Source organism: Oncorhynchus keta, chromosome 19 (assembly GCF_023373465.1).
Source record: "Oncorhynchus keta strain PuntledgeMale-10-30-2019 chromosome 19, Oket_V2, whole genome shotgun sequence".
Classification (NCBI taxonomy): domain Eukaryota; kingdom Metazoa; phylum Chordata; class Actinopteri; order Salmoniformes; family Salmonidae; genus Oncorhynchus; species Oncorhynchus keta.
Genome location: NC_068439.1, coordinates 56,791,915 through 56,812,837, shown reverse-complemented (window position 1 = coordinate 56,812,837; position 20,923 = coordinate 56,791,915). Strand labels below are relative to the sequence as shown.

Sequence of the window (20,923 nt, the reverse complement as noted above, 5' to 3'; positions counted from 1 at the left end):
AGTCATTATTTTATATTCTTGTGAAATGTTTTAAAGTAATCGCAACTTGCTTCAAAACCACACTGTCAAATTCGGAGAGTTCATTGTCTAGAAAGTTGCCTACTTATGTCAAATCCAACCCAATGACTTAATGACAAGGGTTCTCTCTGAATATGTTCACTGTTAGTCAGAAAAGAGAATGTTTTAACAAATGACCATCAGCAGCTGGAATGTTTTTATTTTCTTCCTTTACTGAAATACATGAACATTGTATAGAATAAATACTGCCTGTATTTAATTTGATATCTAGTCTATTTGTAATGCATACAATTGAATAGGTATTTCTAAAAGGGCATTCAAACTCTCAGCAGTTAGGCTATTAGATGAATGTGGAAGAAAAGTGGGTAACATAGGGTATGTGACTGAAATCCCTTTACTTTAGGAATCGATTTGTGAAAAAGTAGCCTTAGTATAATGCTTTAGGAATTAGCCTGACAATCACATGGCATTTTACCTACCTTGTAGAGAGGTTAGTTCTGACTGTCAACAGTAGTGTTTTGAAAACCATGCCTTAGGCTTAAGTTTTTTTAATGAAAAAATGCATTCCAGACACAAGCCACATATCAGTCAAAGCATACATGAAGGGTACCCTCGCATTTTGTCTCAGCCATGAAATTGTGTTCTCCATCTGCTTCCATTCCTGCTCGGTGATGACAAAGTGCGGCGCTAACCCAAGTGGTGGTAACCCAAGAACTCCATCTATATCTCCCCTCCAGGGAATTTCACAAATGAAAACAATTCACTTCGGGGTGAAGGAGATGGAGTAGCCTATGCCAGCATTTTGCAGAGTGGTCCACCAGCCATATGCTTAGAAGTTTTATCTGGTTGAAATTTCCAGAGAGAAATGCCTCTCACTGCCTGTTAACGTAGCAAGAGGGAAGTTTAGCCCTGATGTCTCCCAAAGCTGCTGAAGCCAGGCTACCCCCTGGGCAGTTTCTGGCAGTGCTAGATTGGACTGTAAAATGAAACATAAATATCAGGATGTAGCAATAGCCTCTTTGGGAAAAAGAGCTTAAAATGGTTTTATATTGCAATACTTACCCCCCCCCCTAAAAGGCTTTAACTCTTAGGCTACTTGCCAAGCAAACAGCAACAGACAAGTTTTGGTTTGGAATTCTGGGGACTGACAGGCTCTAGTCACTCTAGTAAGGGTTTTTCCAGTATTTCCATAAAAATGAAATATTTTGAGGTTGAAAATGTATCTGAGCAAATGAGTGAGTACAGCTCCTCTGTTGATTTAGATTTGTGGACAATGTGATAGCCCTAACTAACAAACTGTCCCTCTTTACCGTGTCTCTCAGGGATGGCTGGTAAAGCTAGACTCCATGAAGTCCTAGCTCTGAGTCTGTCCAGGCTCTGAGTGGAGGCACTTTCGCTCTGGCAGAATGAGACTGCAAAGGTGGCCCCAGAGGTCCATGTGAAGAGGAAGTGGAAGAAGGAGAGGATGGGTGTCAATGCCTCCAGCTATCCCCATTCGTGCTCACCCCGATTTGGTAGCAACTCACAGAGCCAGCAGACGTTTATAGGTGAGTGCTTCTATTGTATTTGTCCCTTATACCCTCATGCTGGAGTCAAAGGAATCCAATGCAACCCACTTCTAAACTAAATGTGAAAATGTAGCCTATTGGCTTTAAAACAACTAAGGTCACTCTGAATATTCACAGCAGAACAAACATGATGCTTCACAATAGGTGACTGAATGGGGGTACTAATGTATTGTTGCCTACTTTTATAAAAAATCAATAGTTGCGTAGTAGCCTATGTTTTCTAGTTTGTTTGGTAAAACAATCAAAGATCAACAGTCTTTCGTTTGAGAGAAGTCTACTAAAAGGCAAAGCCAAGGCATTAATCTCGTTTTTCAAAACCCCCCTAGAGTCGATTTCCTTTGCCCCGTGGAATTCTTATTATAATAAAAAAATTACCATCAAAATCCGTCTAAGATAGAGATATCTTTTTATTTATTGGATGCGTCTCAATTCGCCAATATCGCCCTTCCGCATCTGCGGTGGCAGAGCTACAACTGTTTTCGTCAGACCATGAGATATCCCAAAAATGTGTCTTCTCACGAAATCGTCTGTAGCGCCCGAACGGTTTGGGCTATAAAATATTATGTCAGAAAGGTGACTCGATAGAAAGATGAGACTCTCACGAACACGATGATGTTCTCCATTTTGCGCTACTACCCCTAACAAGCGTCACAGGACTTGTCTGAAGTCGGTACTGCAGATCTGCCCATTTCTGTCTGTAGCGTCCGAACAGTTTGGGTTACACATTAAAGGCTTCCAAATGCTTCCTAGCCAAAACAGTTTGGGAGAGTTCGTGCATTTAAAACAGTTTGGGAGAGTTTGTGCATTTATTATGAAGACATTTTGTGACGTTTTTGTTAGTTTTCGACTTCGATAAAACATGTTTTTTTGCTGTTCGGGCACTTTCTTTTCTTCTTGATGCAAGCAGAAGTCTGTATCCGAAGTCTACGCCGCTTCGTCGGTGATTGGTCAACAGTAGGGATTCTTCAATAAAGTCTGTTGTCATTCAACGAGAGACGACTCACTTTCATGCACATTTTTTCATTGCGAAATACTGCAGCAAACATCTAAAAAATGTGTCACTTAGATCTCCTCTGCAGAAACGTCAAAATCAATAAAAGATTTCTTGAGTTATCTTACATTAATTCTAACTATTTTGAAGAAGTGTATACTGTTATGGTGTCTCAAAATGGACAAACGGTACTATTGCCACTTTCTCGTTTCTCAAGTGAAGGTCTTTTAAGGGAGTGCTGTATGCTGGCACACTCGTTCAGTTCGCCTAACTGACTTTGGCTAGCCGCCAGCCGTACTGATGCCTTAATATGACTCCTCTATGGAGAGGCGAGTCTCACAAACACGTACATGTTGTTTTGCTCTAGGATGAACATAACCCTCCTCACAAGACTCATCTGAAGGTACTCCGGTATAAAATATATGGAAGTACAGAGAGCTCCAAAAGTATCGGTACAATGACCACTATGTTGTTGTTTTGGTTCTGTACCCCATCACTTTGGATTTGAAATGACTGAGGTTTAAGTGCAGACTGACAGCTTTAATTTCAGGGTATTGTCATCCATATCGGGTGAACCGTTTACCAAATGTATTGGAACATTCACTTGTGTGTTAATGTAGTCAACAGTTTAGTATTTTGGCCCATATTCCGAGCATGCAATGATTACATCAAGCTTGTGACTCTACAAACTTGTTGGATGCATTTACTGTTTGTTTTGGTTGTGTTTCAGATTATTTTGTGCGCAATATAAATTAATGGTAAATAATGTATTGTGTCATTTTGGAGTCACCTTTATTGTAAATAAGAATAAAATATGTTTCTAAATACTTCTACATTAAGGTGGATTCTACCATGATTATGGATAGTCCTGAATTGATTGTGAGTAATGATGATTGAGTTACAGATGCACAAATGCTAACCTTCTCACCATTGCAGTAGCTGGGGAGATTCAATTTTTTTTGTTGGGGGTATGATATTTTTGTGTCCAACTTTCTCACTCATCGTTATTCATGATTCATGGTAGCGTCCATATTAATGTGTTTAGAAACGTATTGATATTCTAACATACAAGTCTGATCCACATCTTGCACAAGGGCTTTAATTGAAATTGTACAAATCTTAATTTAAAATCAATCAACTTGTGGCTAGAACAAAGTGGTTCACATTTAGTTTATTAGGACAACGATTTGGCTCGGGAACTTTTCATAAAATATTCTGTAATTGGCATTCGGCAGTGAGTATACATTTACACCAGCTGGGGATGCAGGGCTCGAGAGAGTAACTCCTTTTCATCATCCCAGAATCGTCCAGAAGTGGAATTTCCACCGTCACAAATTGAAAATGAACCGTCCCAAATTAAAATACTTGTTTTTTTAATAATGTAGGATAATTAACATTAACGTCTAAAGGCTTTATTCTTTCAACATAGGCTCACAAGGCATGGTTCATTCAGATGAAATGGTTACAAGAAAGGAGAGAACGGCCAGTGCCCGTTCCGCACCCACATCACCCACCTTGCAATCTGAGCGGAGGCAGTCCGCATTTTTAAACCTAGATGTTTTATGTAATTTTACGAGGCATGTCTTGTTTGAAAGTAGCCCAGACAAATGAAAGTAGCCCAGACAAAATCCGACCATAGAAATGTTGAGGAAATTATTTTATGAACACTTCCTCATATGCCATTGAAACCAGCATTTATCTTGTGTTCTATTGATTTTCAATTAAACTTTCTTAAATTGTCCAGCAGCCAAATGCACAATCCTAGTCATATTAGCAACCCATGCTAGTTGTTGCATCTTTACATCTCCCCATTTATACATTTCTAATCAATTGTATCTCTTTCACATGAAACTGGTATGTGCAGTGTGCTTTTGAGAATGTTTTTTCCCCCCTGCTAAATGCATTTTGGAACATTTGTGCATAGCCTACTGCTGTGTGCGCATTGCTGCACTTAGAAAAGTTCTGATCTGTTGCATCAGCCTAATATTTGATGTACAGGGGTTGTATTAATTTTGCATCTATTGTCCCAGAACTGTCCCAGTCTGTTTTTAACCGTCCCAGACATATCTTTTTTTGGGGCCGACCTTAATTTCGAGCAATTGCTGGGGGACCATTCCTTCCTTTCATAGTGGCTGCCACAAAGTGTTTCAAGTAATGTTAATTTCTAGGTATTTCAAATGAATAAAATGTCATGTTTGGCATTGCCATAAGATGAAAGCCTTTTAAGAATTTGCAGTAATTGGACACTGACCTTACAGGTGATTGTTTTACATTAAAATGGTGCTAATCACAATAAGGTACTTAAAGGAGAAGTTGACCTAAAATCCTAAATTCTCTAGGTGATTCCATACATTGAAACTCGTTAGGTGGAGTTTGCCTTCTCCCCTTCTTTCCCTGCAGTCTAGAACTGGAAAGCTACAAAAATGGGTCATGTGATGTCTTTGTGCACTGCTAACTGCTCTGTTGACAACAACCTACAAACATGTCTGACAATGAAATATACGCAAGTGATGAAGAGTACTACTGGAGGTCTACCGATTTTGTTTATTATCTGCAATAAAAAATTGACCATGGGACTAAAAGTAATTATATTTTTAGGATATTCATGGCCACTATAGACAGCGGGAAGTGGGGGTTACGAATACACAGTAGACCAGAATACATGCAACCAAATAGACATATCCCAGGTTGTTTCTGGGGTCATGTATGTCACGCAAGGCTATACAGTTGTTAAAGGCATGAAATGTTGTCATGCAAATGGCTTGCCAACAGATCAGATATTGATGACGATGAAACAAAGCAAGTAGACCCGATCCTAAGTAATTAAAATGCACCAACATCTTTCATTTTTATTCTGTCTATTCTACAATGTAAGGTGACAATTACTGTCCATCTCCTCAACATATGCTAACTGGTAGAGCGTCTAGGCTACAACACAATAAGATCAACTCAAACTGCAATGATTAGACTACTTGCCTCCGCACACTCGCTTTGCCCTTTCTCAAAAGCGCCTCTGTATTTTGGCACCTCACCAGATCCAGTCCATGGGAATATTTACTTAATGCCAAATCTACACTGGAGTTGCTTACTTACTTACTTAAGACAGTGAATGTTCCTGAATGGCCAAGTTACAGTTTTGACTTAAATCTACTTGAAAATCTATTGCAAGACCTGAAAATAGTCTAGCAATGATCAACAACCAATTTGACCAGGATTGAAGAATTTTGAAAAGAATAATGGCAAATGTTGCACAATCCAGGTGTGGAAAGCTCTCAGAGACTCACTCAGAAAGACACAGCTGTAATTGCTGCCGAAGGTGCTTCCACAATGTATTGACTCGGGTGTGAATACTTATAGAAATTAGATTTCTGTATTTCATTTTTAATACATTTGCAAAAAATACATGATTTAATTTTGTCATTATAGGGTATTGTGTGTTGATGGGTGAGGAAAAACAATCAATTTTATACATTTTTGAACTTAGGCTCTTTCATAGTCATCGATGAAGTGCTTACTACACACACATAGATTGGCAAAATTGTCTGTAGGAGTGTTTCCTTCTGCATCTGTCTGTCTTTCAATGGAAAACATTGACATTTTGTGCCTTCCCTAGATATCTTATATAAAGTGCAGCCAGATACTCCCTCCTATAAAACTCACATCTGTGACGTCAAGTTCCAAGTAAGGCCATATACGTCAGAGTTGCCCCATGAGAGCACACATGCAGAGTTGTTACCCATCTCCACTGTTGCAGTCAGCCACATGAAATATAATGATATAGAAATAATTGCAATCATTTTAGGTGGAAAAGTACACATTTCCTGGCTCAAAACCAATAGTACTTTTGATAAAAATTCAAATTGGATTCATCCACAATTTGCATATTTCTTAATCGCTCTTTGACTGACAATGGAGCAAAGCTACCAGTGCACAAAGAGTTACGTGACCCGTTTTTGTGGCTTTCCAGTTCTAGACTGCAGGGAGAGAGAGGGGGAGAAGACAAATTCCACCTAATTATACTGAACAAAAATATAAACGGAACATGCAACAAATTCAAAGAGTTACCCTTCATAGAAGGAAATCAGTCAATTGAAATAAATAAATTAGGCCCTAATTTATGGATTTCACATGACTGGGCAGAGGCGCAGCCATGGGTGGGCCTTGGAGGGTATAGGCCCACCCCCTGGGGAGCCAGGCCCAGCCAATCAGAATGAGTTTTCACCACAAAAGGGCTTTATTACCGACATAAGTCCTCCTCAGCACCCGGATGCCGGATGTGGAGGTCCTGGGCTGGCATGGTTGTGAGGCCGGTTGGACATATTGCCAAATTCTTTAAAACAACGTGGAGGCGGTGTATGGTATAGAAATTAATATTAAATTATCTGGCAACAGCTCTGTAGGATATTCCTGCAGACAGCATGCCAATTTCATGCTCCGTCAAAATTTGAGACATCTGTGGCATTGTTGTGGAAACACTGCACATTTTAGTGGCCTTTTTATTGTCCCCAGCACAAGGTGCATCTGTGGCAAAGGAGACATGCTCACTAACAGGGATGTAAACAAATTTGTCCACAATTTCAGTTAAATATGCTTTTTATGTAAATGAAACATTTCTGGGTTCTTTTATTTCAGCTCATGAAACACGGGACCTTTGCATGTTACGTTTTTATTTTTATTCAGTACAGTTTAAAAACATGTAATCACTTGGGACATTTTGTTTTTTAGGTAAACTTCCTCTTTAATTGTTACCCAAAATGGTTAATTGGACCTTTTAAATAAGATTGTCTTCTCAGAACTAACAATCACCAATTAAAATTCAGCAGTTTTTTTGTCATGGCATGGGGCCCCCATTGATTTTGTTATAATGTTTGAGTCACTCAGCTGGAACACGACATAAACCATGGCAAAATGTGTAGAATAGCAGGAAATTTGCTTTAACGGGGCAAAATTTGTCTCTGCGGCCAAGAGGGCTTCTCCATTTTTTGGTTGGAAACTTTTATGATTTTTTTTTATCTTAAAAAAAAACCCTGAGTTAAAAGGTTGATATCTTATCTCAGTCAGGGATTTGCCCTAAAACCATATATATATAACATGAATTATAAGTTGGCTCATCATTATTTATGTATTATTATTAAATCTAATTCGTAAACTACTACTCTGTTGCTCACCCACCGATTCTGTATGTTACTGTCTCCTTTCAGGGACATCCTCTTATGGCTCCCAGGGCTATGGAGGAGAGGGGAAGCTCTACAGCCTGGAGTCCGGCCCCGAGAAGCCCCAGGACAAGAAGAAGAAGAGCTCGAGCCTAGCCACTCTCAGGAGGAGATTCATCAAGCGCCGCAAGTCCAGCCGCTCGGCCGACCACGTGCGACAGATGCGCGAGCTCCTCTCATGTTGGGATGTGCGTGACGCAAACGCCCTGGTTGAGGAATACGAGGGCACAGCAGCTCTCAAGGAGCTGAACCTGCAGGCGGGACTGGCGCGGGCTGTTGCCCGGAGCCTGCAGCGCGACCTGGCCGCCCTCTACCAGCACAAGTACTGCACGGACGTGGACCTCATCTTCCAGGATGCCTGCTTCCCTGCGCACCGTGCTGTGCTGGCTGCCCGCTGCCCCTTCTTCAAGACGCTGCTGTCGTCGTCGCCAGGCTACGGTGCTGAGGTGCTCCTGGACGTGGGCACAGCGGGCATGGACGCGGCCATGTTCTCGGCACTGCTGCACTACCTGTACACGGGTGAGCTGGGCCCAGAGGTGGATGCGCGGCTGCGGAACATGGACGTGCTGGTGCGCCTGAGCGAAGAGTTTGGCACACCCAGCTCACTGGAGGAGGACATGCATGGCCTTTGCGAGCACATGTGCTTCTACGACTCACTGCTCAGCTTCTCATCTGACTCGGAGCTGGTGGAGGTCTTCAGTGCCGGGCCAGCTGTTGGGGTAGCAGCTGGGGGAGGAGGTGTAGGAGGAGGACCGGTCATCCAAGGACCGGCGGACGAAGAGCTGCGCGCCCACAAAGCGGTCCTCTCGGCCCGCTCTCCTTTCTTCCGGAACCTCCTGCAGCGGCGCATCCGCACCGGCGAGGAGATCACAGAGCGCGCTCTGCAGACGCCCACACGCATCATCCTGGATGAGTCCATCATCCCCAAGAAATATGCCCGTGTCATCTTGAACTGCATGTACACGGACGCTGTGGAGCTAGCACTGGTGCTGAGGGGAAGCCCCTCAGCGGGGAGTCTGGGGGAGGTGCAGGCCCTGGTGGCCGGAGGCAGGGGGGTTGCCAGTCGTGCTGAGGAGGCAATGGAGCTCTACCACATTGCCCTCTTCTTGGAGTTCAGCATGTTGGCCCAAGGTGAGTCTCAGAGCCCTGATTTGCTCCCCTATGTATCCTGTTCGCTCACCTCACCTTTTGTTTACCTAATGAATTCACAAGCTTTTTTTAGAGGGAGGATAGGGTGGCTGGGAACTGGGGAAGGAGCGGCTGTTGTAGCACTCCATGCAGTGATTAATGTAGTAAAGGAATTCCCTGTAGCTCCTAAGTCAGATGTTAGCACTTTCCTTCCATAGTGGCTCTTTTTGGTACCAGTTGAGATCCAACTCTTTAGGGAGGACGGAGTACAGAGTTTCAACATGTCTCGACGTTGCAATCTCAGTGGACGTTGTTGTTGCCTATGTTTTTTTTAATGGCCTCAATGGTTTGACAAATTGTACAGGCTTGATGGACATCTCCTTAAGAGTTTGGGTTTCAATCAATGATGGAGCTTTGTGTTTATGACCCTCTTGGAAATAAATCTAGGTAAAGACTGACACACACATACACCATTTTGGGCATTGGAAGTAAACACTTAGGCCTTGTTCAGAAATCACAATGCTTAGCCTATCTCCTCTTATTCAAAAAGCTGGTCGAGAATGGCTTAGTCAGGGAGGAGGATTTATAGTTATGTGACCCTCCTCCCTGGGGCGGTAGGTATCCTAGTGGTTAGTGTTGGACTAGTAACCGAAAGGTTGCAAGATCGAATCCACAAGCTGACAAGGTAAAACTCTGTCGTTCTGCCCCTGAACAAGGCAGTTAACCCACTATTCCCCAGTAGGCAGTCATTGAAAATAAGAATTTGTTCTTAACTGACTTGCCTAGTTAAATACAAGGTAAAATAAAATAAACCTTGCCAACATGAATGATGCTTAATCCAGTGCAGGTTTTATTTAACTCGTTTCACTTTGTCGATGGATTTTATTTTTGTTGTTTATTTAGGGAATCCACCAAGACCAGCACAGCCATGCTGTCCCTGACATTTTGAGGTAGACAATGAAACGTTTCCCTAGAAAGCAAAAAAAATAAGTATTGCTTTCAGGTCACAGTACAATCACTGCCGATCTCCATGTAAGGATTCAGTTTGCCTCCCCGTCAGCATCAATAGGTAATGGATATTGATTTGATAGTGCCTGTACGCTTTTCTAATGTTTTCTCCTCTAGCTTTTGGTTTTCAATTCGAAATATCCCATTCTGCTAGTGACAGCAAGGCTAGGCAAAGCAACCATTTGTCATTACATGAATTTAAGGATTACTTCAGTTTTTCACTTTTCTCAATGGAAAGTTGTAATGTGTCATAGTACACATAGTTGTGTTTAAGGAAGGTGGATGACAGGGCAGAGTTATGGGTGCAAAACAAGACGTCAAGACGATTGTGGTATTTGGAGTTTGTCCCTCCATAAGAGTTAATTATATTTACATTTTAGTAATTTAGTAGATGCTATTATCCAGAGCGACTTCGTTGGTGCATTCACCTTAAAGCTAGAATCCTTAGTTGCTGCATCCATTTTTGGACCTATAAATTAATGCTATATAGGCTACCCATTGATTATTATAGGATATAATTGAAATGCCTCATGAGTTGTACCCTATCACAACCCAAACTATGTTCGTTATACTCCAATGTTTGTAAATAAAAAGTGTAGCTATATCCTCAAAACATGGTTAATACTATAATGTTATTATCATTGATGGTCAGTCCTTGCATACATAGCTCTCACTTTGAATTTGAGCGGTTACATTTCTTCAGGCCCATTCTCAGCAATTTACCAAAACACAGGTGGGTGACCACTTTATTGTTAAATAAGCGGTTCCAGCTTTAAGATAACGAGGTGATACAATCCACAGAGTTGTAGTACATTTTCCTCAATAAAGAAGTTATCAGCAGAGCCTGCTAGTATAGAAAAAGACTTGCTGTTATTATTATTTTTGTTGGGGGGGGCTGAGGTGTCTTATTTAAGATACTCTTTGATGAGGTAGGGTTTCAAACGTTTTCAGAAATGTTAGGGATGTGACAAACTGACAATTTTTCAGCTGCATTGTGAATTCACTACGCTGCTGCCAGCAACGGTTTGTGTCTGTGCTTCCCTTTCAGATGGTTTAGAATTGCACCTCAATTCCACCTCCCAAAGTTAGCATTTCATTCCTAACTTCTCAAAGTATTGCCATACAGGACTTCGCTGGTGTCCTTGCCTTTCTCTGCCATTTTTACAACTGTTGACGACAATGACATAATGGTAGAGAGTCGACTTCAAAATAATTAATTCCTTGCACGTCGTCTCCTACTATTATCCCATTCAGTATTTTTAGAACCGGAGGAGACTTAGTTGCCATACTTTCAAGAACACAAACACTTGCATCTAAGCTATCAAAGGACAGAGAGAGGGGGAAGGGGCACAGTATAGGCAGATCGACCACCAGGCACACAGTCAGAACTGTGCACTAGGCCTATTTATTGACTTGCAGTGTCTCACAACTTCAGTACAGAAGGGCCTATAATTTTTTACATTTTATTTAACCTTTTTTTGACTAAGCAAGTTAGTTAAGAACAACTTGTTATTTACAATGACAGCCTATGACAGATGCAGTGCCTTAGACCGCTGTGCCACTCTGGAGCCCTATTCAATGAATAGGCTAGGATATTCTACACGCAACAGACCGAAGACTGAACACACACTTGCATCATTAGCGAAGAGAAAGAGCAGGTGAGCCAGCGTAAAAGGGAGAGGTGGGAGCAGGCAGAAAGAGCTGTGCGCCTATGTCTTGGTAATCTGTATCTCACAATGTCTTGTCTTGCATGCCTCGCAGCTAGGGTGTTATCAAACAGGCCTTCTAGTTGAGTCTAGAAAAAACGGTCGGGTAGACTCATGCTATGATCAATGAAGGCTGGGTGGTACACCGTATTTTACGATATACCGGTATTAATGCACGGACTGGTTTGGGTTTTTACTTAAGCAATAAGGCCCTAGGGGGTGTGGTATAAGGCAAATATACCACGGCTAAGGGTTGTTCTTCTTGCCGACGCAACGCTGAGTGCCTGGATACAGCCCTTAGCCGTGGTATATTGGCCATATACCACAAACCCTGAGGTGTCTTATTGCTATTATAAACTGGTTACCGATGTAATTAGAGCAGTAAAAATAACTTGTCATACCTGTGGTATATGGTTTGATATACCACGGCTGTCAGCTAATCAGCATTCAGGGCTCGAACCACGCAGTTTATAATTGACCTTTTAGAACGGTATTTGAATATTTGTTTTGTTAAATGTCGTATGCTGTGTATAATGTCCATTTTTACAGTTTACATTTCTCTCTGCTCTCTCTCCATGCTGCTTTCCACACAGACCTAGCCCCACCTCCTGTCACTCAAGGAGTGCATTTGTTGTTGCTTGACCACAAGACACTTGCGTTCAGTTTGCATGGTCAATGTTGCTTCTTATATTTAAATCCACTAGCGTTCTATAATTACACTATTAGTTTGTGTTTCTTACATCTGCAAACAGATAGTTTATCTTTTCTTAGAAAGTTGGGCCTAAATCTTGTTAGCCATTAATCGCTGGTTAGCTGGCTAGGTAGCTAGCTAATAAATGTGATGAGTCAGAGCAAACGTAACTAGCCATACAGCCTGATAATACCAGTGATGGTGTAGACCTACATCAGCATGTTTGTGCAACAGTGTCTTCTAAATCAAAGAGGAATACGCAAAGCATGAAAACATGAAGTAGCTAAGCGAGCATTCAATGTAGCCAAAGGTTGGCGCTCTGGATAAGAGCATCAGAAAAATTACTAAAATGTAAATGTGTAGGGTCCCCTAGGAAACACTTATCAACACTTTGGTTTGTACCCTGTCACAATAACTCCTCCCTGTCATTTTCATTCATTGTCATTTCAAACCACACTATGCAAAGTGCTCACCATTATATTCTAACAATAAAATTACAATAATCATTATTTTTCAGTTCACCGAAGTGTTTTGCTCTAAATCAAAGTCAAATTGCAATTGCAACATTTGGTTAAAGATGAGGCCTAGAATGTTTGCCAATACCGTGCAGCCCTATGTGGCAGTGTGGAAATGATCTCAAGAGTCCAGGAAATGCAGGAATGGCTGATAATAGTTTTTGGTTGAATTGAACAGTATACAACATTCAGAATGGAGAAAGACCCATTGGTATCACATAGTTTTGGTCATGTAGTGTACATTCTATGTGGACACCACATTATTATCTCATAAAATCATGGCATTAATATGGAGGTGCCCCCCTCCCTCCTGCTGCTCTGTGCAGGCCAGTGCTGGCCAGTGAAGTTCTTCCACACTGATCTCGACAAACCATTTCTGTATAGATCTCTCTTTGTGCACGGGGGCATTGTCATGTTGAAACAGGAAAGGGCCTTCCCCAAACTGTTGCCATAAAGTTGGAAGCACAGAATCGTCTATTGTATGCTGCAGCGTTAAGATTTTCCTTCACTGGAACTAAGGGGCCTAGCCCGAACCATGAAAAACAGCCCCAGGCCATTATTCCTCCTCCACCTAGCTTTACAGTTGGCACTATGCATTGGGGCAGGTAGCGTTCTCCTGACATCCGACAAACCCAGATTTGTCTGTCAAACTGCCAGATGGTGAAGTGTGAGTCATCACTCCATAGACTGAGTTTCCACTGCTCCGGAGTCTAATAGCGACGAGCTTTACACCACTTCAGCTGACGCTTGGGATTGCACATGGTAGTCTTAGGCTTGTGTGCAGCTGCTCCAAGATGGAAACCCATTTCATGATGCTCCCGACTAACAGTTCTTGTGCAGATTTTGCTTCCTGCAGTTTGGAATTCTGTAGTGAGTGTTGCAATCGAGGATAGAATATTTGTACGCGCTTCAGCACTCGTCGGTCCCGTTCTGTGAGCTTATGTGGCCTACCACTTTGCGGCTGAGCCGTTGTTGCTCCAAGACGTTTCCACTTCACAATAACAGCACTTACATTTGACCGGGGCAGCTCTAGTAGGGCCAAGATTTGGTGAACTGACTTGTTTGAAAGGTGGCATCATGTGACGGTGCCATGTTGAAAGTCACTGAGCTCTTCAGTAAGGCCATTATACTGCCAATGTTTGTCTATGGAGATTTCATGGCTGTGTGCTCGATTTTATACACCTGTCAGAAATGGGTGTAGCTAAAATAGCCAAATCCACTCATTTGAATGGGTGTCCATATAGTTTTGTGTATGTGTTGCTACCCTAGGGTCACACACTACCCATAAAGCAAATCATTAACTTTTATTATTCAAAAACATAAAATACAGCCCCCAAAAAATACACTGTTCTGATTTGAACTTCTGTTTCAAACTCTGTCTTTATAATTATCACCTTTGAAATCCCCACATATTCACATCTCCATCACACACAGTCACAAATGAGTGTGTGTTTGATATAGATGTGAATATTAAGACCTCTCTTAATCTTTGCTGTTGGATATGTCTCCTCAGGTAACAGGTTATTAGGTTTTTGCTGGAACCAAAGCAGCCCACCCTCGTCTATAGATGAAGTGCTTTCAGCCCAGCCTGCTGCCACAGCCAGCTGCTTTGTCTCAGCCACTCACCCATCACACTGTCTCAATAGTGTGCTAATTCAGTGTCTTTCTATTCCAATTTTGTCTCCGACTCCAGGTGTCTCATTTTGTTGTGCTGTTCACTCATCGTCTCATTGGCATCTCACAGAGGTAGAATCTGGGCAATTAGATGCTGAGTGAGGAAAGGGACTCAGACAGAAATAACCCGCGGAGCCACCGTCTCACTCAGCCGCTGTCAAACTGGGTCTCATTGCTGCCTCATTGAGTACCTCACAGTCTGTCTCATTGTTTTGCGCTCTGCATGCTGTCGGCTACATCTCAATCCTGTTTTGCAGCATCTCATTCAGTTTCATCCTTTCACTAGAATCTGGAGTCTCTATAGAGAGATGTCTCACTGGACATTTCTCCCTAAACCAAAACCTCTATATGCGGTTGTTTGTGACTGATGTACAAAGGAATTAGTCACCATGAATGGCTTTTCTCTGATGTTAGTTTATAGTAGCTGACTGCACACTACCATTTCACTTCAAAACCGTTATCAAGCTCTTACAGTAACTTCAAATGACATTTAATCTCCCATTCAGCACAAGTGTTTGCTCTCCAGGGTCAGCCTTAGTTGTCATAAAGAGGCTTTCGATTTAGTGGTGGCTCATTCAAATGACAAGGTTTTGCAAAGCAAAACCCCGGTGTAGCTTCATGAGGAACATTAGGCAGCTCCCAACTGCACTTTCATATCACCTGGGTAAATGCGCAAAAACAAATTGCTCATGACGTAGGCTAATCGTCATAGTCAAAGATGTAAGGTAAGCGAACCTACAGTTTTAAACCCTGGCAAAAAAATCTGTGACATTTCAAATACACCTAATTCCATGACGTGTTAATAGCAGTTTGCATGTTAACCATGACCATCTGATTTCCAACATAACATATGTGTTACATGTGTTAATGACTACACCACCTGTGAGAATGCTATGAAAGGCAATAGGTACTAAGGTATGAATTAATTGATGCTTTGAGTATAACACAACTCATGTAAAACTAGTAGTTCACTGCTATATCTAAAATGCTTCATTGATTTCCCAGCTGGCCTGGAAAGCACTGCATGGAGGAGGTCTGGTCAGTCCACGATTTCTCAATGTTGACGCCTCTAGACTTGTAAATGTTAATTGGGCACTGGCCATTGGAAGCCAGCAAAGTATGACAAAATCACCTTACGCAACATCAAAGTTATTTTTCACGGCTATCTCCCAGAAAGCTGTCCATATGGATAAGATCGGATGGTGACACTACTGAAACTGTTGCTTCAAAAAATATATAATACATTACCGATGAAGCGAAAGGAACAAAGCAACACAGATGGGCTACAGAGGTGGACTATCTCCATAAGACTGTTAGAGCAAAGGCCCAATCGTATCTGGGAAACACTTCACAGGCTCATCTCTAAAGGGAGCAGAACTTTTTTGAACAAAGCACACCAGTACGCCGACTCCTCTGAGCAGATGGATAATCACCCCCCCCACCCCTGGCCATCCATGTTGGAATGGAATGAGTTATGGATCTAAATCGGAGAGTTCTCTCCCCCTCCCCCGCAACCCTCAGCATGTGAGATCTAGAGAACACACGCTCAGCGATCTGGTCAGTTTGGATAAGGCTCGATCGATGGCCCCCACTCTGGCGGCAGCGCCAGTCTATCACTGAATTGCCCAGCGTTAAGCATTACGAGTCAGATTAACTGAGAGCGAGTCTCTAGAGACAGGTGGGAATTCACAGAAGCTAGGGAGGAAGTCAGTGAGAGCATGTCCACTGAGCGGTGAATGCTTGGTGCTTTACAGATTAGCTCAATTGGAGAACGTGCGTCGAGCCGAGGGAGCGCTCTGTATTTCTATCAACAGGTACACAGGAAGGGAAGAAGCCTTTCCTGAAGAATGATAGATGGCCCATGAAAACCTAATACTGTATGCTAAGTCTTAGGATTACTGCTGTCATCTCTGTTAAATGCCCTTAAAGTGGGGACATTTTAATTCCCACGTTTGTTTTAGATGATTAGGAACACTGTCCATGCTGAAGCCAGAGCAGACTGACATGAAAGACTATAAGTCAAACTTGAGGAAGTATCAGCTAAAATAAATGTATCCCATGTTTTTTTTACTACTGGATGGACTTCTGTGTTCAATTATAATCGTCATTATGTAAGAACTTCCATCTCTGTCTCACTGCCTACACAATCCAGTTGTGGTTACACACATGCGCACACACAGACCCATGCAACAACAAAAAATATTATGCAAACACACACACTAAGAAGAATGATTTAGCACCTGCATGCCGAAAGCCTCCCAGACAAAATGGAAGTTGTGACCTCTGGAAAAATGGAACCACTGCGTAAGTTTGACACCTGTGTGGCGCCTTGCACTGCCTAACGGTTAGATGGGCAGGGATAATTAATGTGTCTGCGGAGCCCAAGCCCAGTTGCTACAAACCGGGGGTAGTCGGCCTCCAATTCACTCAGCACGACGAGGGGAATCATTACACTTGTTCAATACACACGGCGCCAATGTCAGCCTCCTCGCCAGAAACTTATGTTCTGGCAAGGAGAGACCTTGTTGTAAAACGGGGGCAAGTCTGGCCCAGGAGGGAGGGTTCTCTCATACGTCTGTCACATCAAACACAAACCACTCACCACCCATTTCGCACAAATCTTCTATTCCTTTATTGAAGAAAGTGGGACATTTGGGCTGCTTTAAATGTTGCCTCTTCTCTTGTCTCATCTTAGTTGGAAAGCCCTGATTTTGTTATGACAATGTTAATCGATGTCTTATAGTTGTGTAGGCACATCCATTATTTCACCATTATTTCACACATGCTCACTGTAAAGAAGGAGCAATATAAAGAGACTAGAAGTTTGGTTTGTTTGGAGGACATAAGCAGTGCTGAAAATGGATATCCTATCTGCCTGTAATAAATATGCCATTGCATATTTTGCACACACAGTTTAGTGGAAGCCATTTTTAATAGATTACCCCTTTCACAAATCTGGGCCTCGGTCTGGATGTCGTCCTTCCTGTCTAATCAGGAGACTTATCAGACATGGGACATCAGGGGCCTAATTTATAAATAAGTGTTGTGTAAATTCCACACCAAATATCTGGGGTGCCATTTCTGAAAATATAGGTTCTTATAAAATAAATTGAGCTTTATTAACTTGGCATACACAATACATATGCAGGTTTCCCATTATAAATCCAACCTGTCCAACAAAACGGTATGTGCGTGAACAAGCATTATAACTCCTGGGAAACTCCCTCCGTTCACCTTTTATGGTGACAATAACGCCTTTTATTTGCTGTATAATTTAGAACTTTTGGAATTTAGTCCACGTCAGCTTCTATAATGAAAATGTCATGTTTTTGGAGCTGTTTCATTAACCTATGCTGTATTTGACAAAGGACCGTGACTTTCTGAAAGAAAAAACAATGGCTAATTGTTGTGGACCTGCCAGCAGAATATTTGAATTCAACAAAGTTTTACATTTACTTTTCCCCCAACATAATGCTGGACTGCCTGCAAATTCTGTAGCATTTCATTTATTACAGTAAGCTACTTACAGTAGTTGCATACATACATCAATATTTTTGTATATATATATTTTTTTAACCTTTTATTTAACTAGGCAGTTCAGAACCAATTCTAATTTACAATGACTGCCTATCATGGCAAAACCATAACCCGGATGACCCTGGGGCAATTGTGCGCCACCCTATGGGACTCCCAATCACGGCGGTTGTGATACAGCCTGGAATCGAACCAGGGTTTGTAGTGACGCCTCCAGCACTGAGATAAGGTGCCTTAGACCGCTGCGACACTCAGGAGCCCCTCAGCAATTTCTTCTGTTCACCTGTTAACTTTGACTGCCTGGTACCGTACTGTGCTGTAGAATTGAGTGCAACGGGTCGCGTTCAGGGTTCAGAAATCTGCATTTTCAAGCCGCAAACCTTCAAAAATCTGTGTTTTTAAACCATTTCACTTGTTTTATATTGAAGGTAAACATTTTTAGTTATTTTTTCTTCAGTAAAGTGATCAGGGGCTTGCAACTATAGTTTCCCTTCACATTAGTGCAACACATTTGGCAGAAAATAGCTCAACTTTCATCAGATGACAACAGAATTGCAATACTATTTGGAGTAAATGACTTTACAATGAAAAAGCAAGGTGTTTTTTGCAAAAACAATGCAGGGCTTTATATTTCTAATATTTATCATAGAAAGAATGTAACCAGCTACATTTCTTTATGTTTTGCTTAAAGTTAATCTTCCATTTTACCAGAGAAAAGTTGGCTACACCAAGAACAGGAGAAAAGTAGCTACACATCAGTGTGCTGTTTGCTGTTAAATGCCTGTTTATGAATTCTCATCCAAGTGGAGCAGTGCATCTGAAGCACAAAATTAGTCTGATGCCTAGCAGAAATGATTTGTTTTATAATATTTTTGTATTTTTCCCACTCCAGATACAAACGTATGCATACCAACAACTTAGATGCACACAAACAATGATTAAATCTCATCTGCCCAGACCCGCATGCTCACACCCCATCTCTAGTGCCTGCATTATTGTCTGCCACGTGACCTTAAATTGTACCAATTTTTGTTTTTCTCGTTGCCCACGCTATTTCAAGAAGAAATCGTTTGATTTTTCCGTTATTGACGGCTGATTTGATATATTTCCAAGTTTTTGCATACGTTTTTTTCAAGATGCGTGATAAGAGAAACGTCCAGCCCATTGGGCATCTCACTACATCCCCATATTCCATGTCTTGAAATATGCTGACAGACATATTTCTAGCTCCGCCCATAACTTTTGGACTTTATAGCATACCCAGAAAGCATTAGTCATTACAAGTCTTGGTTCCAATAATTTATATATTTTTCTAAATTACTGTCAGTTGGACTTGCTCTCAGCAAGGTTTGTGTATATTTTCCTTATCATATGGACATCATTTTCTGACTCAAATAAGAGTCCCTCAAGGTTGCTCTGATTTCAAATCGACATTTTGTGATATGTAACTTTTAACTTGCATGTAAACTTTTAAGTTGCATGTATAAACTATCTACATTGGTCAGTCCAAAATTACTTTTTAAATTTGTCATGGAAATAAATGTACCAAGTGATTTACAGGTTTCTATGCCTTTAGTTTCTGTGTGGACCAATTTATCAGTGAATTCTTAAAAGCTATCGAAGGATTGTTCCAAAAGGTTGTGTTTTTAGGGAGTGATATTGGTTCTTGTAGAATACGTTTCATTTTCCTCCATATTGTTATAGTGTTCTTAACTAGGAAGTTGTTCATGTTCTAAGCTTTATATAAATATTCTGGGGATGAGATTGCGCATCTTCAATATGTCCTTATTGTTCCTCTTTAATGCATTTAACTATATGTCACAAGTAAAAGCTTTGGGTAGCTAATTCCAAGTCTGAAAGGTTAAAACCAGGTCACAATTATGTTTGTTTACTTGTTTACATGGATATGCTTCTTAATAAAACCCTATTTGAAACAAGCCATTACCTTACGTTATTATCACGGCATTTCATTATTATTCAGGTTATTACTTAAATATGAATACATAAATGAAAGAAATGCCAGGTTGTAGAGGATCTGTCAGGTTTTTGTATTGACAACATTAATGGAGTCAAAATAAAGAGATGCCTACTGTACCTTGTCCTTGTCTGTTGGCTTTTTCTGCATATAAAAAAATGTAATACAGATCCTATTTAGACGCTCAAAAACATTCAAATTAGGTCCGAAGGGTTTTCTCCCACTTTTCCTGAAATATTTACATTTTGTCACAAACCCTGCTGCTGCGGTCATTTGACCGTTCTTCAAAGAGAGGATGCCGTAATGAGAAAAATAATGTAGCCTAAACTACTGAAAAATGGCCGTTTCCAAGATTAAATCACGACAGGAGCATTTGATTATTGTTTAAGACAGGCTACTTTAGAAAACTTTCTGAATGGACATAGGCCTAAAGATCAGTGAACTCACATACGCAAATGCACCCGTCTTTCAAAGTATAAAGGGGACAACTATGCTGTAGTATGACTATTTAAATTAACAGTAATTAAAATCGAAACGAATGCATGCAACATGTCCACAGCCTATTTATCAGTGACACTGATTATCACGGGGGAGAGTGTTGGGAAGATTATTCAAATACTGTGAGGAACTATTATAATTTGAATGGATGTTTTAAAAAAAAAAAAAAAAAACTTGACTGAGGTGAAGAAAAATGTGCCTTTTCTATGCCTGTGATATGTAGTTGTCCCACCTAGCTGTATTAAGATGAATGCACTAACTGTAAGTTGCTCTGGGTAAGAGCCATAAGACTCCTGAACAGCTAATCAAATGGCTACCCGGGCTATTTTCATTGACTCCACCCCTTCCCACATTTTTTACGCTGCTGCTACTCTGTTTATTATCTGTGCACAGTCACTTTTCCT

At 41.3% G+C, this 20,923-nt stretch overlaps 1 protein-coding gene across 1 annotated transcript in view; it reads left to right on the top strand.

Annotated features, from left to right (window-relative positions):
• btbd7 (BTB (POZ) domain containing 7) overlaps positions 1-20,923 on the top strand; it is a 116,758-nt gene that overhangs the window by 59,250 nt on the left and 36,585 nt on the right. The window contains exons 2-3 of the mRNA XM_052470846.1: positions 1,341-1,565; positions 7,779-8,921. Of these exons, the coding sequence (XP_052326806.1) occupies positions 1,484-1,565; positions 7,779-8,921 (1,225 nt within the window). The 5' untranslated portion in view covers positions 1,341-1,483. The remainder of the gene's footprint in view (positions 1-1,340; positions 1,566-7,778; positions 8,922-20,923) is intronic.